At 47.2% G+C, this 14,515-nt stretch overlaps 2 protein-coding genes across 3 annotated transcripts in view; one reads left to right on the top strand and one right to left on the bottom strand.

Annotated features, from left to right (window-relative positions):
• The window catches only part of LOC104288274, a 7,537-nt gene extending 772 nt beyond the window's left edge, over positions 1–6,765 (top strand). The window contains exons 3-12 of the mRNA XM_009887050.1: positions 253–375; positions 906–1,125; positions 2,175–2,198; positions 3,004–3,150; positions 3,676–3,863; positions 4,637–4,836; positions 5,162–5,253; positions 5,579–5,633; positions 6,339–6,436; positions 6,551–6,765. Coding sequence (XP_009885352.1) covers positions 253–375; positions 906–1,125; positions 2,175–2,198; positions 3,004–3,150; positions 3,676–3,863; positions 4,637–4,836; positions 5,162–5,253; positions 5,579–5,633; positions 6,339–6,436; positions 6,551–6,765 — 1,362 coding nt within the window. The remainder of the gene's footprint in view (positions 1–252; positions 376–905; positions 1,126–2,174; positions 2,199–3,003; positions 3,151–3,675; positions 3,864–4,636; positions 4,837–5,161; positions 5,254–5,578; positions 5,634–6,338; positions 6,437–6,550) is intronic.
• Positions 6,766–7,981: 1,216 nt separating this feature from the next.
• Positions 7,982–14,515, bottom strand: part of GSTZ1 (glutathione S-transferase zeta 1) — a 6,685-nt gene continuing 151 nt past the window's right edge. Inside the window, exons 2-9 of one of the 2 annotated variants that reach the window (XM_009886988.1) lie at positions 14,005–14,056; positions 13,191–13,258; positions 12,270–12,350; positions 11,678–11,803; positions 11,081–11,156; positions 10,133–10,185; positions 8,861–8,910; positions 7,982–8,216 (exon numbers count right to left, since the gene is read on the bottom strand). In XM_009886988.1, the coding sequence (XP_009885290.1) occupies positions 8,090–8,216; positions 8,861–8,910; positions 10,133–10,185; positions 11,081–11,156; positions 11,678–11,803; positions 12,270–12,350; positions 13,191–13,258; positions 14,005–14,056 (633 nt within the window). In that variant the 3' untranslated portion in view covers positions 7,982–8,089. The remainder of the gene's footprint in view (positions 8,217–8,860; positions 8,911–10,132; positions 10,186–11,080; positions 11,157–11,677; positions 11,804–12,269; positions 12,351–13,190; positions 13,259–14,004; positions 14,057–14,515) is intronic. The other variant, XM_009886989.1, reaches the window with a different exon arrangement.

The raw sequence follows: 14,515 nt of genomic DNA, 5'->3' as shown, positions 1-14,515 counted from the left end.
TCACTTCCAGTGCTGCTTTCTCCTGGGTCTGTGGTACTCACACAGTTGTTTTACCTTGTGCTGAAGCCCTTGAATTTAGCATCTTCCAGTGTCTGGGTTTGCTTTTCTTCGTTTATTCTGTTGGTGCTGGAGATGAAAGCTGGGCTATTCCCTTGCAGGGCATCTGTCCCTTGCAAAACATCTTTTTGCTTACCCTTTGTGGATGGAGGCCAGCACGCTTGGAATGTCTCACTGTCACTGTTTCTGCCACAGCTGCTCCGAGGTGTCTCCAGCAGTACGCCCGCCCGCCCCTTCCTCGTCCCGGAGACCAGCCAGTCACCAGTGCTCCCAGCAGATGATATGCCCCTTGGCCGGGATCTGGAAGATTGTGATGCAGTATGTGTACCCTGGAGCCTTCCTCTCATTATGTAACCCACTTTGTATCTTCTCCCTCACTCATAGCTGCTCAGTTGATGTCTAGCAGAAACTATTTGCTGCCACTGTCTTAGTGGAGACCTTGCTAAGCAAGTTTTGGAGCCAAAGATTTACTTGTGCTGATGGTGGTACTCTCTATTGAAATGCCTTTGGAAGGCTTGAATTTAACAGCCCTTGGTGGGATGATCGATCAGCCTGGTTACTCCTAGCACAGATGGCCTTTCTGCCTTTCCAGTTGCCTTGTGCCAGCTGTGCCTGTTGCAGGCAGCAGTTTGAAAGTGGACCACTGGGCATACAGCAGCAGGTAGCTGCATTGCTCAGCATATATTTGGCGGCTGATTCTGTTGGCATGCTGGCCCATAAGACTCAACAGGAAGACAAGAATGAAAACAGTCACCACGTGAAACTAATCTCTGGCCCAGTAATAGACAACTCGCAGTAGCCTCACTTCTTTTTCTTCAGGGCTGATTTGACTGGGACTCTTGTCACAGGTTAAGACTCAGAGCTCAGAAGTGACTGCTAGAGCATCCAGGCCTGGGAGGAAGGATGTTTGCCCACCCCTGAGGACCCTGGTGGTACCCTGTGCACTGAAGTCACCATCTGGCAAGGCAGAACCCAGTGAAGCCTGGAGGAAGAGTCCTGTCCAACCCAAGAAGCCCAGGAAAGTTTTATTTGAACCCACAGCGTCTGAGCGAGATCTCAATGAAGAAGGTAACTCTGGCAGCTTCCAGGTTTATTTTGCAGGTCTTGTTTGAATGATCTCTCCATGCTGCTGGGCAACAACTTCCCAGTCCATTTCTCTGTATACCTCCAAGGCAAGATGGGCTTGTCTGTTTTGGCTTGTGAAATACCGAGAACTTCTCCTTAGTCCTGGATAAACTGCTTGATGAATTTTTGCCTTTTGGGAAAATGCCAGAAATCCAACATGGGATACTCTTAGTGCCAACACTCTTTACCATACCATACCATACCATACCATACCATACCATACCATACCATACCATACCATACCCTTTTAATATGAGTAAAAGTGCTTTATAAATGAAAGCAAATATCGTTAGCCTTGTTTTACAAGAGTAAATTGAGTCACAAGGAAGTTAACTACTATGATGCCGTGTAGCCTCTCTGTTAGTCTGTTTGTTCCCATACTAACAGCATACCGCTTGCTCCATAGAAGACATTGATTATTATTAAAGTATAGCGAACATGAAAGTGAATATATATATATAATGAATATAATTACACTGTCTTTTTAGTAGTGAGAAGGTAGCTGTCAAGGCGTTTGGAAACAAAACCTTTAGCTTATGAAATGTGAATTCCACGTCAGCTCCAGGGTGTGACTGAGTTTGTGTGTAAATGTTTCGCAATAACTCAGTGGTCTTCATGAAGCGAAGTGACTTTTTGGGACTTGGCTTGCTTTTCACAAAAGCAAATACAGCTCCATCATAAAGTTGCTTCTGCTGTAGGTAGTGTGAGAAGGGGGGAAATGAGCTTGCATCAGAGGGGTAAAAAGCAACGATGACAGCATGATGGCAGTCAAAGGAAGTATGTTCTGCTCTTACCCATCTTCTGCATTTCTTCTGATGAGACTTTCTTCAGGATTCTTGGTCTTGAACCTTGTTTGTGGCAGTGAGGTAGCTTTGTGGTGGGGATTGGAGGAAGGAAGGCCAAAGGGCTCTTAAACTGTGGAGCTGAGCACTTTCCAGGATATGTCTGCTGGCTGCTTTCTTTATGGGGCCATCTCTGTGTTTCCTCTGCAGATCTGGCAGTGGAGGAGTTGCAAGGTGAGGATCTGTTTCCTCGACCCTGGTTTGTCTTTTCAGCTACTTGGTTATGCCATTCCCTTTAATGTCGCAGGCCTCTTTACGCTTCATCCTTTATCTCCCCAGTGATCAAGAATAAGTAAGTTGTGTGTATATACTGTTCCTCTCCATGCAACTGCCCTTAGTATAGGTGCTTCCAGTACTGTCAGGCTCACCAGCATGCTTCTGTAGCCCCTTGAATCTCAGGCACACTGCTGGGTGCGTAGCCCTTTGAGGCAAAGGGTAGGGTGTGGAATAGACTTGGATTTAAAAGTATTTATTAGCTTGCTTAGCCAACCACAGGGGCCTGGGAGAGGAAAGGAGGAGGAACAGAGCAGTATGAGGAATATGTCTGGAAGCAGCTCCAGGCTTCTGGTTGCTGTACCTTAGGCACTAACAAGCTGTCTCTGGGTAGCCCTCCTTCACAAGGAGTAACACAGGGGGATGGCACAACAGCGATATCCCTTCTGGGGATGGGTAGTCAATGAGGAGCATCCAAGCCTGTCTGAAGTGGCAGCCTGTTATGCATCCTACATCCAGCCAAACTCTTTGCTGGCTCCCTCTGATAGCAATGTCTCTTCTAGTACAGCAATTATTCCTCAAAGCCAACAGAAAATCTTCCTCAGGGAGCTATGTCTCTTGCCACCCTAGAGGGAAGGGACATGAGGCCCTTGCCTTCCCATTTCTTCCCTCTGAGCCTTCAGCTGCCTTGTCCTCCCCAGCAGGGAAGGGAGCTGCGGGTGTCTCGTCTGACTGTGCTCACAGCCCTGTGCTTTCCCCTCCCCAGGCAGTCCCAGCCCACGGTGGTGCCATGCCATGTGCCTCAGTGACCTGGGGACAGCTGTTCTCATCGGTGGAGAAGGTGTCAATCAGCAGTCCTGCAAGGATGCACTCTGGAAGCTGGAAATTGGTGGGGACTTTAGGACTATCAAAGGCAATGGGGGCAGTGGGACTTAAGGACAACTCATGCAGATGGGAGGGGGTACCCAGGGGTCTGTGCATAGGGAGGGGACAGCAAAGCTGTCACATCTTCTAGCACGGTCACCAGGCTGAGCTGACAGTGTAGGGTGCCATGAGAGGCTGTGGGGTTGTATGTGGGAGCCCTCTAGGAGCTAAGGTGTAAGTTCTGGAAAGAGTTGAGCGAGTTTTAATGGGTAAAAGCAAAACCGTGGTTTGCAGTCTGTGTGTGATGACTGGTAGAGAAGTGTGAGATCCAATTCCAGTGCCTTGCAGCTTTCTGCACCTCACCAATCCTCTCTTCCACCTTCCCTGCCTAGTTAGTGTTCCCCTTCATTCCTTAAACAAAACGTTTCTGTATGAGTCCCCTCTGCCCTGAATGAGAGGAGGAGATGAAGGGAGCAAGGTCTTGAGTAAAGATTTTACGACATATTCTTTAAATCTGGGGAAATCAAGAGCACTTTTGAACTCCCACACCATCTGTCTGGTGTTGTTCCTACAGACAGTGATTTCTGGCTTCCAGTGGGTTTCCAGCTACAAAACACCATGCCATTGTGCTTGCATGGTCACACAGCTACCTATGACCCAGACACTAAGCGTATCTACATCTTTGGGGGCATAAGAGAGGACAAAGACTACAGTGACATCTATATTCTGGACACAGTCACCTGGAAATGGCTCCCTGTGGCTGTAAGTACTGCAGCTCTTCCAAGACAAAAGCACAGGAGAGGTGGCAGGTCCTGCCTGAATGTGGCAATCAATGTGCCCATATGCTTACTCCAGTAGTCTTGGACCACTGTTGCTGCAGGTTGTCCAAGGTGCTTCGTTGGGATTGACAGATGTAAGAAGGCTATGTTTGAAGGCCCCAAGCTTGGCAGAAACCAGGGGCTGTGCCTACAAAGAATGAATCAAGGTGGAAAAAATGGTTTCTGCAGAGTGCTGTGTCTGACCAAGGTCATGGGTGGGAGGTACTGTACAAGTGGCAGAGGGAAATGGCCTCTCATTTTACATGATGCTGTTCAGAGCTTCACTGGATGCTCAGGTGAAGAGCTGTTCTTAAATCAAGAACTGCTCTGAGCACAGCAGATCTCCAAGCTCTTTAGTTACTTGTCGTATCCTTGCAGAGGTCCCTGTCAGCAAGGGACTATCTGTCTTTTTCCTGGTTAAGTCACAAGATGGCTTTTATGGAATAAGCCTGGATGAGATGTCTCTGTTTCTGTGCTCTGTTGTCTTCTGAGGAAGCTGGGGTAGGAGGTTGACTTCGTTCTCTCATCAGAGTATTCTGGTGGTGCAGAGTACGCAAAAGATGTACTGCCTGCCTGTGTGGCAAAGATCTGGCTGGGGAGCCAATAAAGTGTAAATTGACACTTGTCAAACTTGCTGTATGATGTGGGCCCCTTTCCTATGGGTTACACAGCAAATAATGCACTACTTGTAACAAATGTATGTTGAACTTTTTCCAGGCCAAAGGGAGGATACCAGTGCTCACCTACCACAGTGCAACTATCTACCGCAAGGAACTCTTTGTTTTTGGAGGGACTTTCCCCAAAAAGGCATCACTGGCAGTTGGACCCTGCAGCAATGTGCTTTATGTCTTCAATCCAGAACATGAAATTTGGTATCAGCCCATCTCAGAAGGGGAGAAGCCTCTGCCTAGGCTTGGGTGAGAGTGCTCTTATTCCAGCCCTCCGAAATAGAGCAGGAAACCTCTGCTTACCTTCCCTCCCAGCCCAGTGTAATTTCCTAAATATTAGATGATTGTTCTCCACCATTTGCTCCTTAAGATAGGGCTATGTTTTGAGCAGTGTGACTCCCAGTACCTCCTGTCATGAGTCCTGATGGAATTCTGTCCTTGGGCTGCAGTCGCTGGGGGTAGAGGCAGGTGTAGACTTGAGGCTATGGTAGCCCAATTGCAGAAGCCAAGGCTGAAACATCAATTTTGGGAGCTTGCTGAAGATACTTTGTTCACTTGCTTCTTCTCTGTGCAGGCATTCAGCTACTCTACTGAAGAACAAGCTGCTGATTTTTGGTGGTCGGAGGAGTTCTCTCTACTACAGTGACATGCACATCCTGGATCTGGGTAAGAAAGTCTGTGCCAGCTAGATGCCTTGGGAAGGTCCGTTCAAAGGCAGGCACTGGGGAATGGGGCATGCTTGATGGGAAGGTAGCATTAACGTTATAAAAACTCCTGACTAGTCAATGGAGATGGAAAATTACGGGGTAAAAAAAAAAAGCCTTTCTGGTGTAAGAGGAAAGGGAATGGGGAAAAACAAGAGACTGCTTTTTTGCAAGAAGCTGGGTAACAGAGAATGCAATGTTGCTGATGTGGCAGAGTATGCAAGTTTTTGTCTGGTTATGAGGCTGAGCTTTTTGGACACTTCACCTGCCTTTCCCCTGGCTCTCAGGTTTCATGGAGTACACACCAGTCCCCCTCCTCGCAGGACAGCCTTCTGCACGTTGGTAAGATCCTATTGCAGACCCAGGAGCTATCTTCTTCCTTTGTCCTTTCTCTTTGAAGCCAGGTTTAAATGATGCTTATGGTCAGACCCAGTTGCATATCTCTGTCCCACTAGCCAAAATGCAGTGGATGCCCCCTCTGCTATGGGACCATAAATTCCTGTGCTGTCCTAGTTGGTGCCTGTAGGGAGGGGGACGATGGGTGCAGACCCCTTAGTCTCCCTGGAAATCTGCCTTTCAAGCTAGGGGAAGTTTTCTGCCATGTGCTAGTGAACTGTATTGCCTGCTGTTTGCTCTCCACAGTACCTGGAGTGCAACAGACACACAGAGAGGAAGGAACTCTTGTACCAGGACTATGCTGGTCCTAAAGAGACACTGTTGCCCACTAGAACAATGATATAAATCAGACCAAAGCCTAGCTAGCCTGCTATCTCACTCCACGGAGCAAAACGTAGGAGTTTTGATAGCTCCTTCTGAAATAATGAGGTGCTTTTCAGGCCTGATTATGGCCTGACTTGCAGAGGCAAACAAACAGCTCTTTCAGGGTTATTCAGCAAGTCAGGGCGGAAGAGAAGCAGAAGTTAACTTCCATTCTGCAGCTTAAGCCCCCAGCCTCCTGCTGAAGTCTGCCCACCTCTGCGTATTGCTGACTGATGCAACCCCAGCTGCTTTTGCTATAGTCACCTTTCGGCTTTTCTTTGGTCGCAGTTTTCATGCAGCTCTGGCTGTGTCGGACCAGAAGGTTCTGATCAGCGGAGGCTGCAATGCCAAGGGAGCCCTGCAGGATGCTTTTGTCTTCCACCTAGGTGAGTGACTCTCTCTCCCAGTTTCCATAGCTGAAGATGACTATTGGGCTGCAGTGGCGTTTCCCTTGCACTAGGAATGGGTTTATCAGTACTGATAGCTGCTTTCGACTTCAGATACTCTTTCATGGAGCACGGTGATCCACCATGATCTTTGCGCTGTGCCCCGAGCTGGCCACACACTGCTTGACCTGACTCCTGCCCACCTGATGGATGAGGACAAGGAGAACAAAGAGGAGCATAACCTGCACACGGTGTTGGTCTTTGGGGGATCCAACTGTGCTGGGACCTTTTACAACAGCACAGTCAAGATCCAGCTGGACCTAGGATAATGCACAATACTCAGAATGAGCCTGGAACAGCAGGGGCTCTTCGTCAGCCTGAATACAGACATGCCTGGCAATAAATGAGTCCCAGCAATGTGGCAGTCTAAGTATCTATATATGCCAAGGTAGCATTCACCTACAAGAGATCACGGGCTTGTAAAGCCTTTCTGAAGGCCATGGGTATTGCCCTCTTAGGGCAGCTGACATTTAGGATCAGACTGGTGGAAATTCCCTCCCATATCCCTGGCTTGGTATCCAGGCTTGGGTGCCAAAAACTTTACTGGGATCTGAGCTGAGCCTGCACAGGAACACAATCACAGGCTTCTGGGTTTCCCTTCTTGCCCTACAGGTTTCTGGGCTGGAATTCCTGGGGTGCTTTCAGCTCCAAAGGTGACTTGGGTGTTGGGTTTCATTTGGGATGAGTGGAATGGAATTTATTCCTGACGCTTGGAAGGTCCTCACAGTGTGAGGCATACAGGTGTGGTTCTGGTTTGGAGGGAGTCTGGGGTGGGATTCCCTTGGGAAACAGTCTGCATATGAGGACTAGGAAAACACCTAGAGTGGTGTCTGAGGATGGGAAAAGGAAGAGAACACCATTGTTTTCAGCATATGGGAGTGAGCTGGTTGTGTCTTGCTGACTATGGCACAACCACAAGCTCTAGACAGACCTTTATTATAAATTCTGCTAGATTGTTGCTAGACATAAAATTAGCTGTCCTAGGTAGTAATTCTCTTGTCATTGCAAGGGGTGGCAGAGTTGCTGACTGTTGGCTCTTGCAAGACCCATTGGGGCCCAACAAGGGTTGGGATTAAGCTGTCTTCTGTCAGAGACTACCTCTTACAGTTTATATCCGTGGCACTGATGATTATGTCATAGCTCTGAGGCAGATGCAAGGACACGCAGGCCTCCTAGGTTAGTAGCACACTGCGTACACTGGTTCCCTGATACTCTTTCTGTAGCTGGTAGAAAGAAGCCACCCCTGTGGGGAGTCCAGAAGTGGCTCAATGCCTCACAGTTGTTTGTGGCCACATTCCCTGACCCAAAGCCATAAAAATGGGACTTCTGATACTTATGGATGCTTCTGCTTTAATCTGCTTCATGGAGATACATCAGATAGAAAAGAACATAGTCAGAAGTAGCTGGAAGCTTTCCAACACAGACATAGCTCCTCTAAGTCATCCATGCTACCAGGTCCTCTGTCCTTCTTCCCATCCAGATTAAAGTGAGAAAATAGCACTAGGGCTTCCTGCTGGCACTGAAGTCCTACTCAAGCTGCAGCTGTTGTCCTCTCTGTCCTCCAACTTACTTGATTTAATGAGTAGATGGACCTCAAGCTCGCAGCTCTGCAGGAGTATCTGGCTGCCGGGATGGGTGGCTTACTCTGAATGCCTCTAACTCCAGGAGAGCTTTGTTTATTCTGGTTATTATGGGATATGGACCCATGTCCACTTTGAATCTGTATAAGGAAAAGAACTTGTGAGTACTCTAGTCAGACAGCCAGTGCAGCAGTGAGCAAAAGAGTAGAGCCATGTGCTGTGCTTGCCCAGTCTGGAAGAATCTCACAGGCTGGGGTACTTTTGCATTAAGAGAAAAGGTTCATCCTTGTAGGTTTAAAAAACAAATGCTAAAGGAAAAGTTAGTTAGCTCTTCTGTCCTCACTAGGCTTTTACATAGTGTGCAGCACAGGGTAAGAAGGCACTATGCTTTTCCTGGGAATCATGCAGCCACTACTTCCATAGGTTGAAGGCTTTCAACAAATATAGTCAGATTAATCTTTTCCCCCTGTTTGCAGTGTAAATACAGGGCAAACGGGGAGAGAGGATGTGGAGTGTGGGCAACTGTAGCTTTTCTAAGGACATAGATCAGGTTTTGTTTGGGGGCCTCTGAGAAGAGAGCCCAGCTCCTTATTTCCAAGAACTTCCAAAAGAGAGAGTATATATGACATAGGAAAATCCATGCAGAGAAAAATCCATAACTGAATAGGGCAGCCAGGGGGGATGCTTTCTTAACAGGCACAAGGACCAGCAGAAGGTAAAGTCTGACAGCCCAGCACAAGGAGTAGATGCCCTTGAAGAGCACCTTGAGTTTAGCCTTAATTACCTTTCAGCATTGAAAACTTGAGGCACCAAGCAGAGATCAGCCATGGAAACCTGCAAATGTAGCAAAGAAAAAGGGGTCAGAATAACTCAGAGCTTCACTGTGGTGGCAGACTTTGACAGCAGGGTAGAAATTATTTTACCAGCCAGTACAGAGGAGTTGTCACAACAATCCTGTTCTTTAATCCAGCATAAATAATACAACAGCAGTACAAAGAAAGGAACTTCATAGGAGTCACTAGTAGAAACAGCCATCAGCCTTTAGGGAGCTTCATATTTACCAGCGGATCATCGTGACCTCCAGGACACAGTGCTTCTATGGCAACTGCCTCTGAGCAAACAAGTCTGCTGGCAAGCTGCAGAGGAAGGCGATGGAGGGAGGGGGGAGTTTGCATGGCTGGGAAAAGATGAGTAAATTTTGCTTGTTTGCATTGCAGGAGTATCAAGCAGCTCCTGCCAATGTCAAGACCTGATATGCGATAGGGCCTTTGCACACAGGCTCAGGGACTTGCAATCTGAAAAGAAGACTCAAGGACAATGCAGCTAGCTGCCTCTCCCCACAAAGCTCTGTGTGCCTTTTAGAACACATGTTATTCTCCAGCATAAGATCTTGTAACTAGCCTTTGCCCACCGATAGCTCCAGTTCCATAAGGCTCCTCCTACTAAACAATCCTCTGCATCACAGGATATTGCAGGAGCCTTCCTTTTTGCCAGGCTTTTATAGAGAAGATCTAATTGCCCGCCAAACAGGACTACTAAATGAAAGAGGCCTCTAGCTTAGTAAGGGTCAGAAGAGCTTGTGTATGAGCTCTCTGAAATGTGTCCACATTAACACTGGACAAACAGAGCAGAAAAATACAATGCAACCTGGTTAACAGTTCCACAGAGCAGAGCTAAGAACTGAACCTGTGTTTCTTGAGTTAAGCTTTGCCCCTATGACAGGACACTTTGAACTCCAAATCTCTTAAAGATGAAATATATATTATCTGTTTCCACATCCTCTAGTAGCAGCCAGATCCTAGATATAGCTGCAGAATCTGGCCATCAGCAAGTTATAGGTAGGGACAATTAAACATCTCCATAACTATTTGCAAGTCAGTAATGGCCTAGGTAGGATCCATGCAGCTTTTTTTCTTATGGTGAAGGCGCCACATGTAACTCCTGGCACAGGATGGGGTTGTGCTGTGTCTCAACAACTAACTTCCTTTCCTATTTTATGGAATCTACTGGGGTTTTCAGTTTTCTGATGGTGCACAACACTATTTCAGATACTTACTTCATCCCCCACGCAGTATTGCCCAGCAGTGTGCTGCAGAATCTGCTCCAGCGCTGCCAAGAGAAGTGGTACACTGGAGTGAGGCATTGGAAACTCATTTGAAAGGGACATCAAAGACCTTTTAGACTGGGAATTACGAACAAGGTCATTTTGACCCTGAGCTAAGTATGAAAAAGGAGCAATTTGGAACAGAACCTAGAAGGAACAGAAATCTTACAACAGCATAGTTATGGGAGTCTTTAGTGTCCTTCAGCTTTTTGGGACCCAGGGTGATTTCAGCTGCTTCAGGCAACGCACCTGAAATTCTAAGAGGACAATGTAGGGATATGTGAGTGAGGAGGGGAAAAATGCAAAGGTTTGATCAGTTTGTATCTGTCCAGAAGTGAAGATGGGCCTGCCATTCCAGCACACAGGGGAAAGGCTTCTGAGGAAACAAAAAGCACCCTGTTTTTCCCAGGGAAGTAAAGAAATACTCTGCTACTTGCTAGATCCTGTGGGAGTTTGCCATCTATCTTTATCTGCCAGATAGATATCTGCCAGATATCTTTTGTCTGGTTACAAAAGCATATAAATTTAGATTGATGGAACTTTAAAGCAAAAGGCACTAGTTTGGGAGCAGCTGGGTGGAAAGCAGAAGTGCTGTCAGCCCTCATGCTTCAGGGTGAATCAACTGCTGCGGTGTACAGGATGGCCCCAGGCTTCCCTTCTTCCACGTGCAGCAGTGGAAGTGCCCTGTGGACAGAATCTTTCCTCAAGACCCTGGAGACTGACCAGTCCTGGACAAGGGACTCTGGGCAGGAAGAGCACTGTCCCTGCCTGCTGGGCAGGACCCCAGCATGCCAGCCTAGGGAGATCTGTTGCTGTGCTTGAAGAGGAAAGTAGGACCCCAGTGGTACAGCACTTTGAAAGGTTAGTTGACGTGCTGATCATTTTGGATGTGGGACATACCTTGAAAGCCAGATGCAATGCAGTTCTGAGCCCATTCCGTTTTTTTCTCCCCCATTTGTTTCAGGACACTCAGGTTCTGTGAAGGCACGCAATTTCCAGGTTAGATTGACCGCTGCTGGCTGGATCTTGCCCACTGCCTCATCCAGTGGAGGAGAGGGGAGATGAGGAGTTGCCAAGTCTAAACCCTCAGCCCGAATTCAGCCAGCTGGGTCAGCCCTGACCTTACCCTCTCAGAATCACACACCCTGCTGTATCTCTCTCAGGACTATTCCTCTGTAACAGCTTCCAGGGTATCACTTTGCCCTTGCCCTCTGGGTTCCTAAAACATCCTAGACCCAGCAGTGAAACCATATGGGTTCAGCTGTTTCTGGAAAGAACCTTGGGGTGCTATAGAATTTTCTTTGTAGGAAATATTGTATTGTTGTCACTGGCAGATGAGGTAGAGGCTAAGCAGAGATTTCATCTGCTAACACAGAGTCGTAAGGTTTGCCACTCTCTTGGCTGGCAGCAGTTTAAAGAGACCGAGCTTTTCAGAGATACAGACTCCTGGAAACCCATCCTGGTTTTCTCATTTGCATGGATATGATGAGGCAATACCTGGAGGGGCTGAATGCCGGAGACAATGTGATCGGCGATCATTCTGACTTGAGCTCTTTTCTTTGGATCTTGGGGCAAGATCCTGGGGTTAGGACGGGTGTCTTCTAGGTAATGAATTATAGCTAGCTGTAATGAACAAAGAAGTAGGGGGAGGTTATTGGAGCGCCAAGGAAAAGTTCACATCCTGAACACCTGGGAAAGGGGACCTGATCCAAGAGCTCTTGAATGAAGTTTGTTACCAATCCAAGCAACAGAATATCCTCTTTGATGTGTGTTTGGGACATTGTTGTCATTTAGCCCAGCTGTAATTTCAGGCAAACCCTAGCACAGCCTCAAGTCAGACTACAAACTGCTTAGTGAAAGGTGGAGTTACAACCCAAAGCTGAATTGAGCTTAAATCCTTGACAGTGGCTTCCCAGCAGAGACTATGGGCTATTTCTGCCCCCAAGGGGGATTGTTTATCACAAATGCCATCTCTTTTCCCATGCACAGATGAGATATCTGGGGGAAAAGATGAGGCAAAGCCATCCCATCCAGACTGGGCAGCAGGCCGGAGTGAATGCTTAACAGGGATGTTAAACTGTTAACTCACCGACTGAGAAAGGGTGATGCCATCAATTTTCAAGGCTGGGACTTGCTGCATTGGATTCATTGCCTTGAATTCAGCAGAGAACTGTGGAAACAAATCTGAGATTACTGCAACAATAAATACTTCTTCCTTGTTTTCTTCCCCCAGAAGCTAGTTACCAAATTTTTTTTTTTTTTTTTAAACTTGGCTCTTCCCTCTACCTCAGTACTAATATTTGCATTAAGTTATGCTGTACTATTAGCCTACAGCAAGCTGTCACTGGGGCTCAGGAATCACTGCATCCAGGGCCAGACTGCCTTACCTCTTGATGAACCGTCAATACAAAGCCCAGGATGGGTGGTACTGCAGCAGTGTCGCTATTGCTGTTCTAGTTCTCCAACTCTATCTTAGCCCATACTGGCACATTGAGCCTGTGGTACCACGAGGTGCACAATTCCCTCCTATAGCTCCCTGAATAAGTTTTCAGTGAAGATCTCTTCTGGCAACCCACCCCTTCCTTTGGTAGGCACTTTGCAGACCCTTGCTATACCATTTAGCATCTTTTGGACACACATCCCCTGCCACACGCACTTTCTGGTGCTAATTGAATGAGGTCAAGTTTGTGTTTAAATTGCAGTGCAGCTTTTCTGAAGTCTGTGTGCCAGATATGTTCAGTTATATCATGCTAAGCAGGAGCAAAAGATCTTCAGCCTTATGAAATTCAGTCACAGATGTTTAAGAGAAGAGAAAACCTTTAGTCTCCTGCGGTCATCTTCCCCCTCTCTTGCATGCCAGGGAATACTGGCTGCAAGCAGCTATTAATTACAAAGGAGTGGTGAGGAATTCAGTGACTTTGTCTGTCAACTTTGTAGTGCTAATCCCAGTTCTCCTAATGATCCCCAAGTTCATTACCCCTGGAGAGAGCAATGATAGCTGTATCCTTACCTGCTGCCCCCCATCCTTCAGGAGGTTCACTGGCACCACGTCGTAGGAAATCCCTTTCAGCGCCAGTGCTAGGGAGAGCAGAGTGAACAGCTTCAGACAGGAACACTGAGACCAGTTTCATTGGTAATGGGCTCAGGGAAATGTTACCATCTCCATTTGAAAAAAAGAATGGCTTTAAAACCAAAAAAGACCCTATCCCCTCAAGACCCTATCCCTCAAGAAAGGCAGCCAGAGTCCACCAAGAAAATAGTGCTCTGGCAAATGAAGGACCAAAGCACTAAAGATCTGTCCTGGCAAAAACACTGCATTATTCAAAATAAGCTTTGCCACTCTTTGCAGCACTGACTGACAGGGCTTATAGAGGACAGGGGGACCCGGGCTCACCTGCAAATCCTTGCTTAAGACTGTCTCAGTCCAAGTAGGGACCATTCCCAGCCCTGCTTCACTCTCAAGACCTGGGCAGACCAGAGTCTGAGGCAGTATCAGTGTGAAAACAGAGTGTAGGGCTCTTCTAGATAATGTGGAAGAAAAAGCCACCTGCATGGTGTTAGTTTTACGAAAGGAGTATTTCCCTCTAACTAGCTGTAGGCTGAATGAAGCTCTCCTGTCTGTTTCTCTTCCTTTCACTTGCTCCGGGTAGGCTGTGGTATTCCCTTCCTTCCCACTCCAGAGAAGGAGAGGGAAATGCCTCACTGTTCCAGGATCATGTTTGCGGAGCTCTCTCTTAATAAGTGACTAATTAATTGGGTTAGTGAAGGGGAGGATACCGCAAAAACACCAAGACAATAAAACAGAGATCAACACTGGATCTTACCGATTCTCACTCTCCAGGAGCAGGAACTTCGAAAATAGCTATAAAGTATTGGCTGAGAAGAGAAAGAGAGATAAAGTGGTTATATGGTGGGAACACCACAGCACTGTAAGGAGAACAATGCACGAACAGAAGGCATTTCAGGAACTGTAAGACAAGGCAGAGCAAGGTTTGAGGGACAGAGGGCTCCTTTCTGAAAGTGACTGTTGCCGTTTTGGGCGTACAGGTAGTGTCAGTCTTTCATGCTGCCCTCTGAATATTTAGTTGCAGCTGATGTTTCCAGCAATGCACAAGTGACCTTAAAATTATCCCCTACAAAGCTTCTCTCTTTGTCCCTATTGGATGTTGCTAACTTTTATCCCATCTTGGATTTTTTAAGCAAATTCCCCACTCATTATGTCAAGCACCTGCACCGGCTATTTGTGTGGCATGAAACGGCTTTTCCAGCCCTGCAGGGCTGTGCCAGGTCTCTTTCGAAAAGAGAAGAGCTACTGCTGTTCCAGGTGAATGCCCG

Source organism: Charadrius vociferus, unplaced genomic scaffold (genome assembly GCF_000708025.1).
Source record: "Charadrius vociferus isolate BGI_N301 unplaced genomic scaffold, ASM70802v2 scaffold14, whole genome shotgun sequence".
Lineage (NCBI taxonomy): Eukaryota > Metazoa > Chordata > Aves > Charadriiformes > Charadriidae > Charadrius > Charadrius vociferus.
This window is presented reverse-complemented; position numbering and strand designations above follow the sequence as displayed.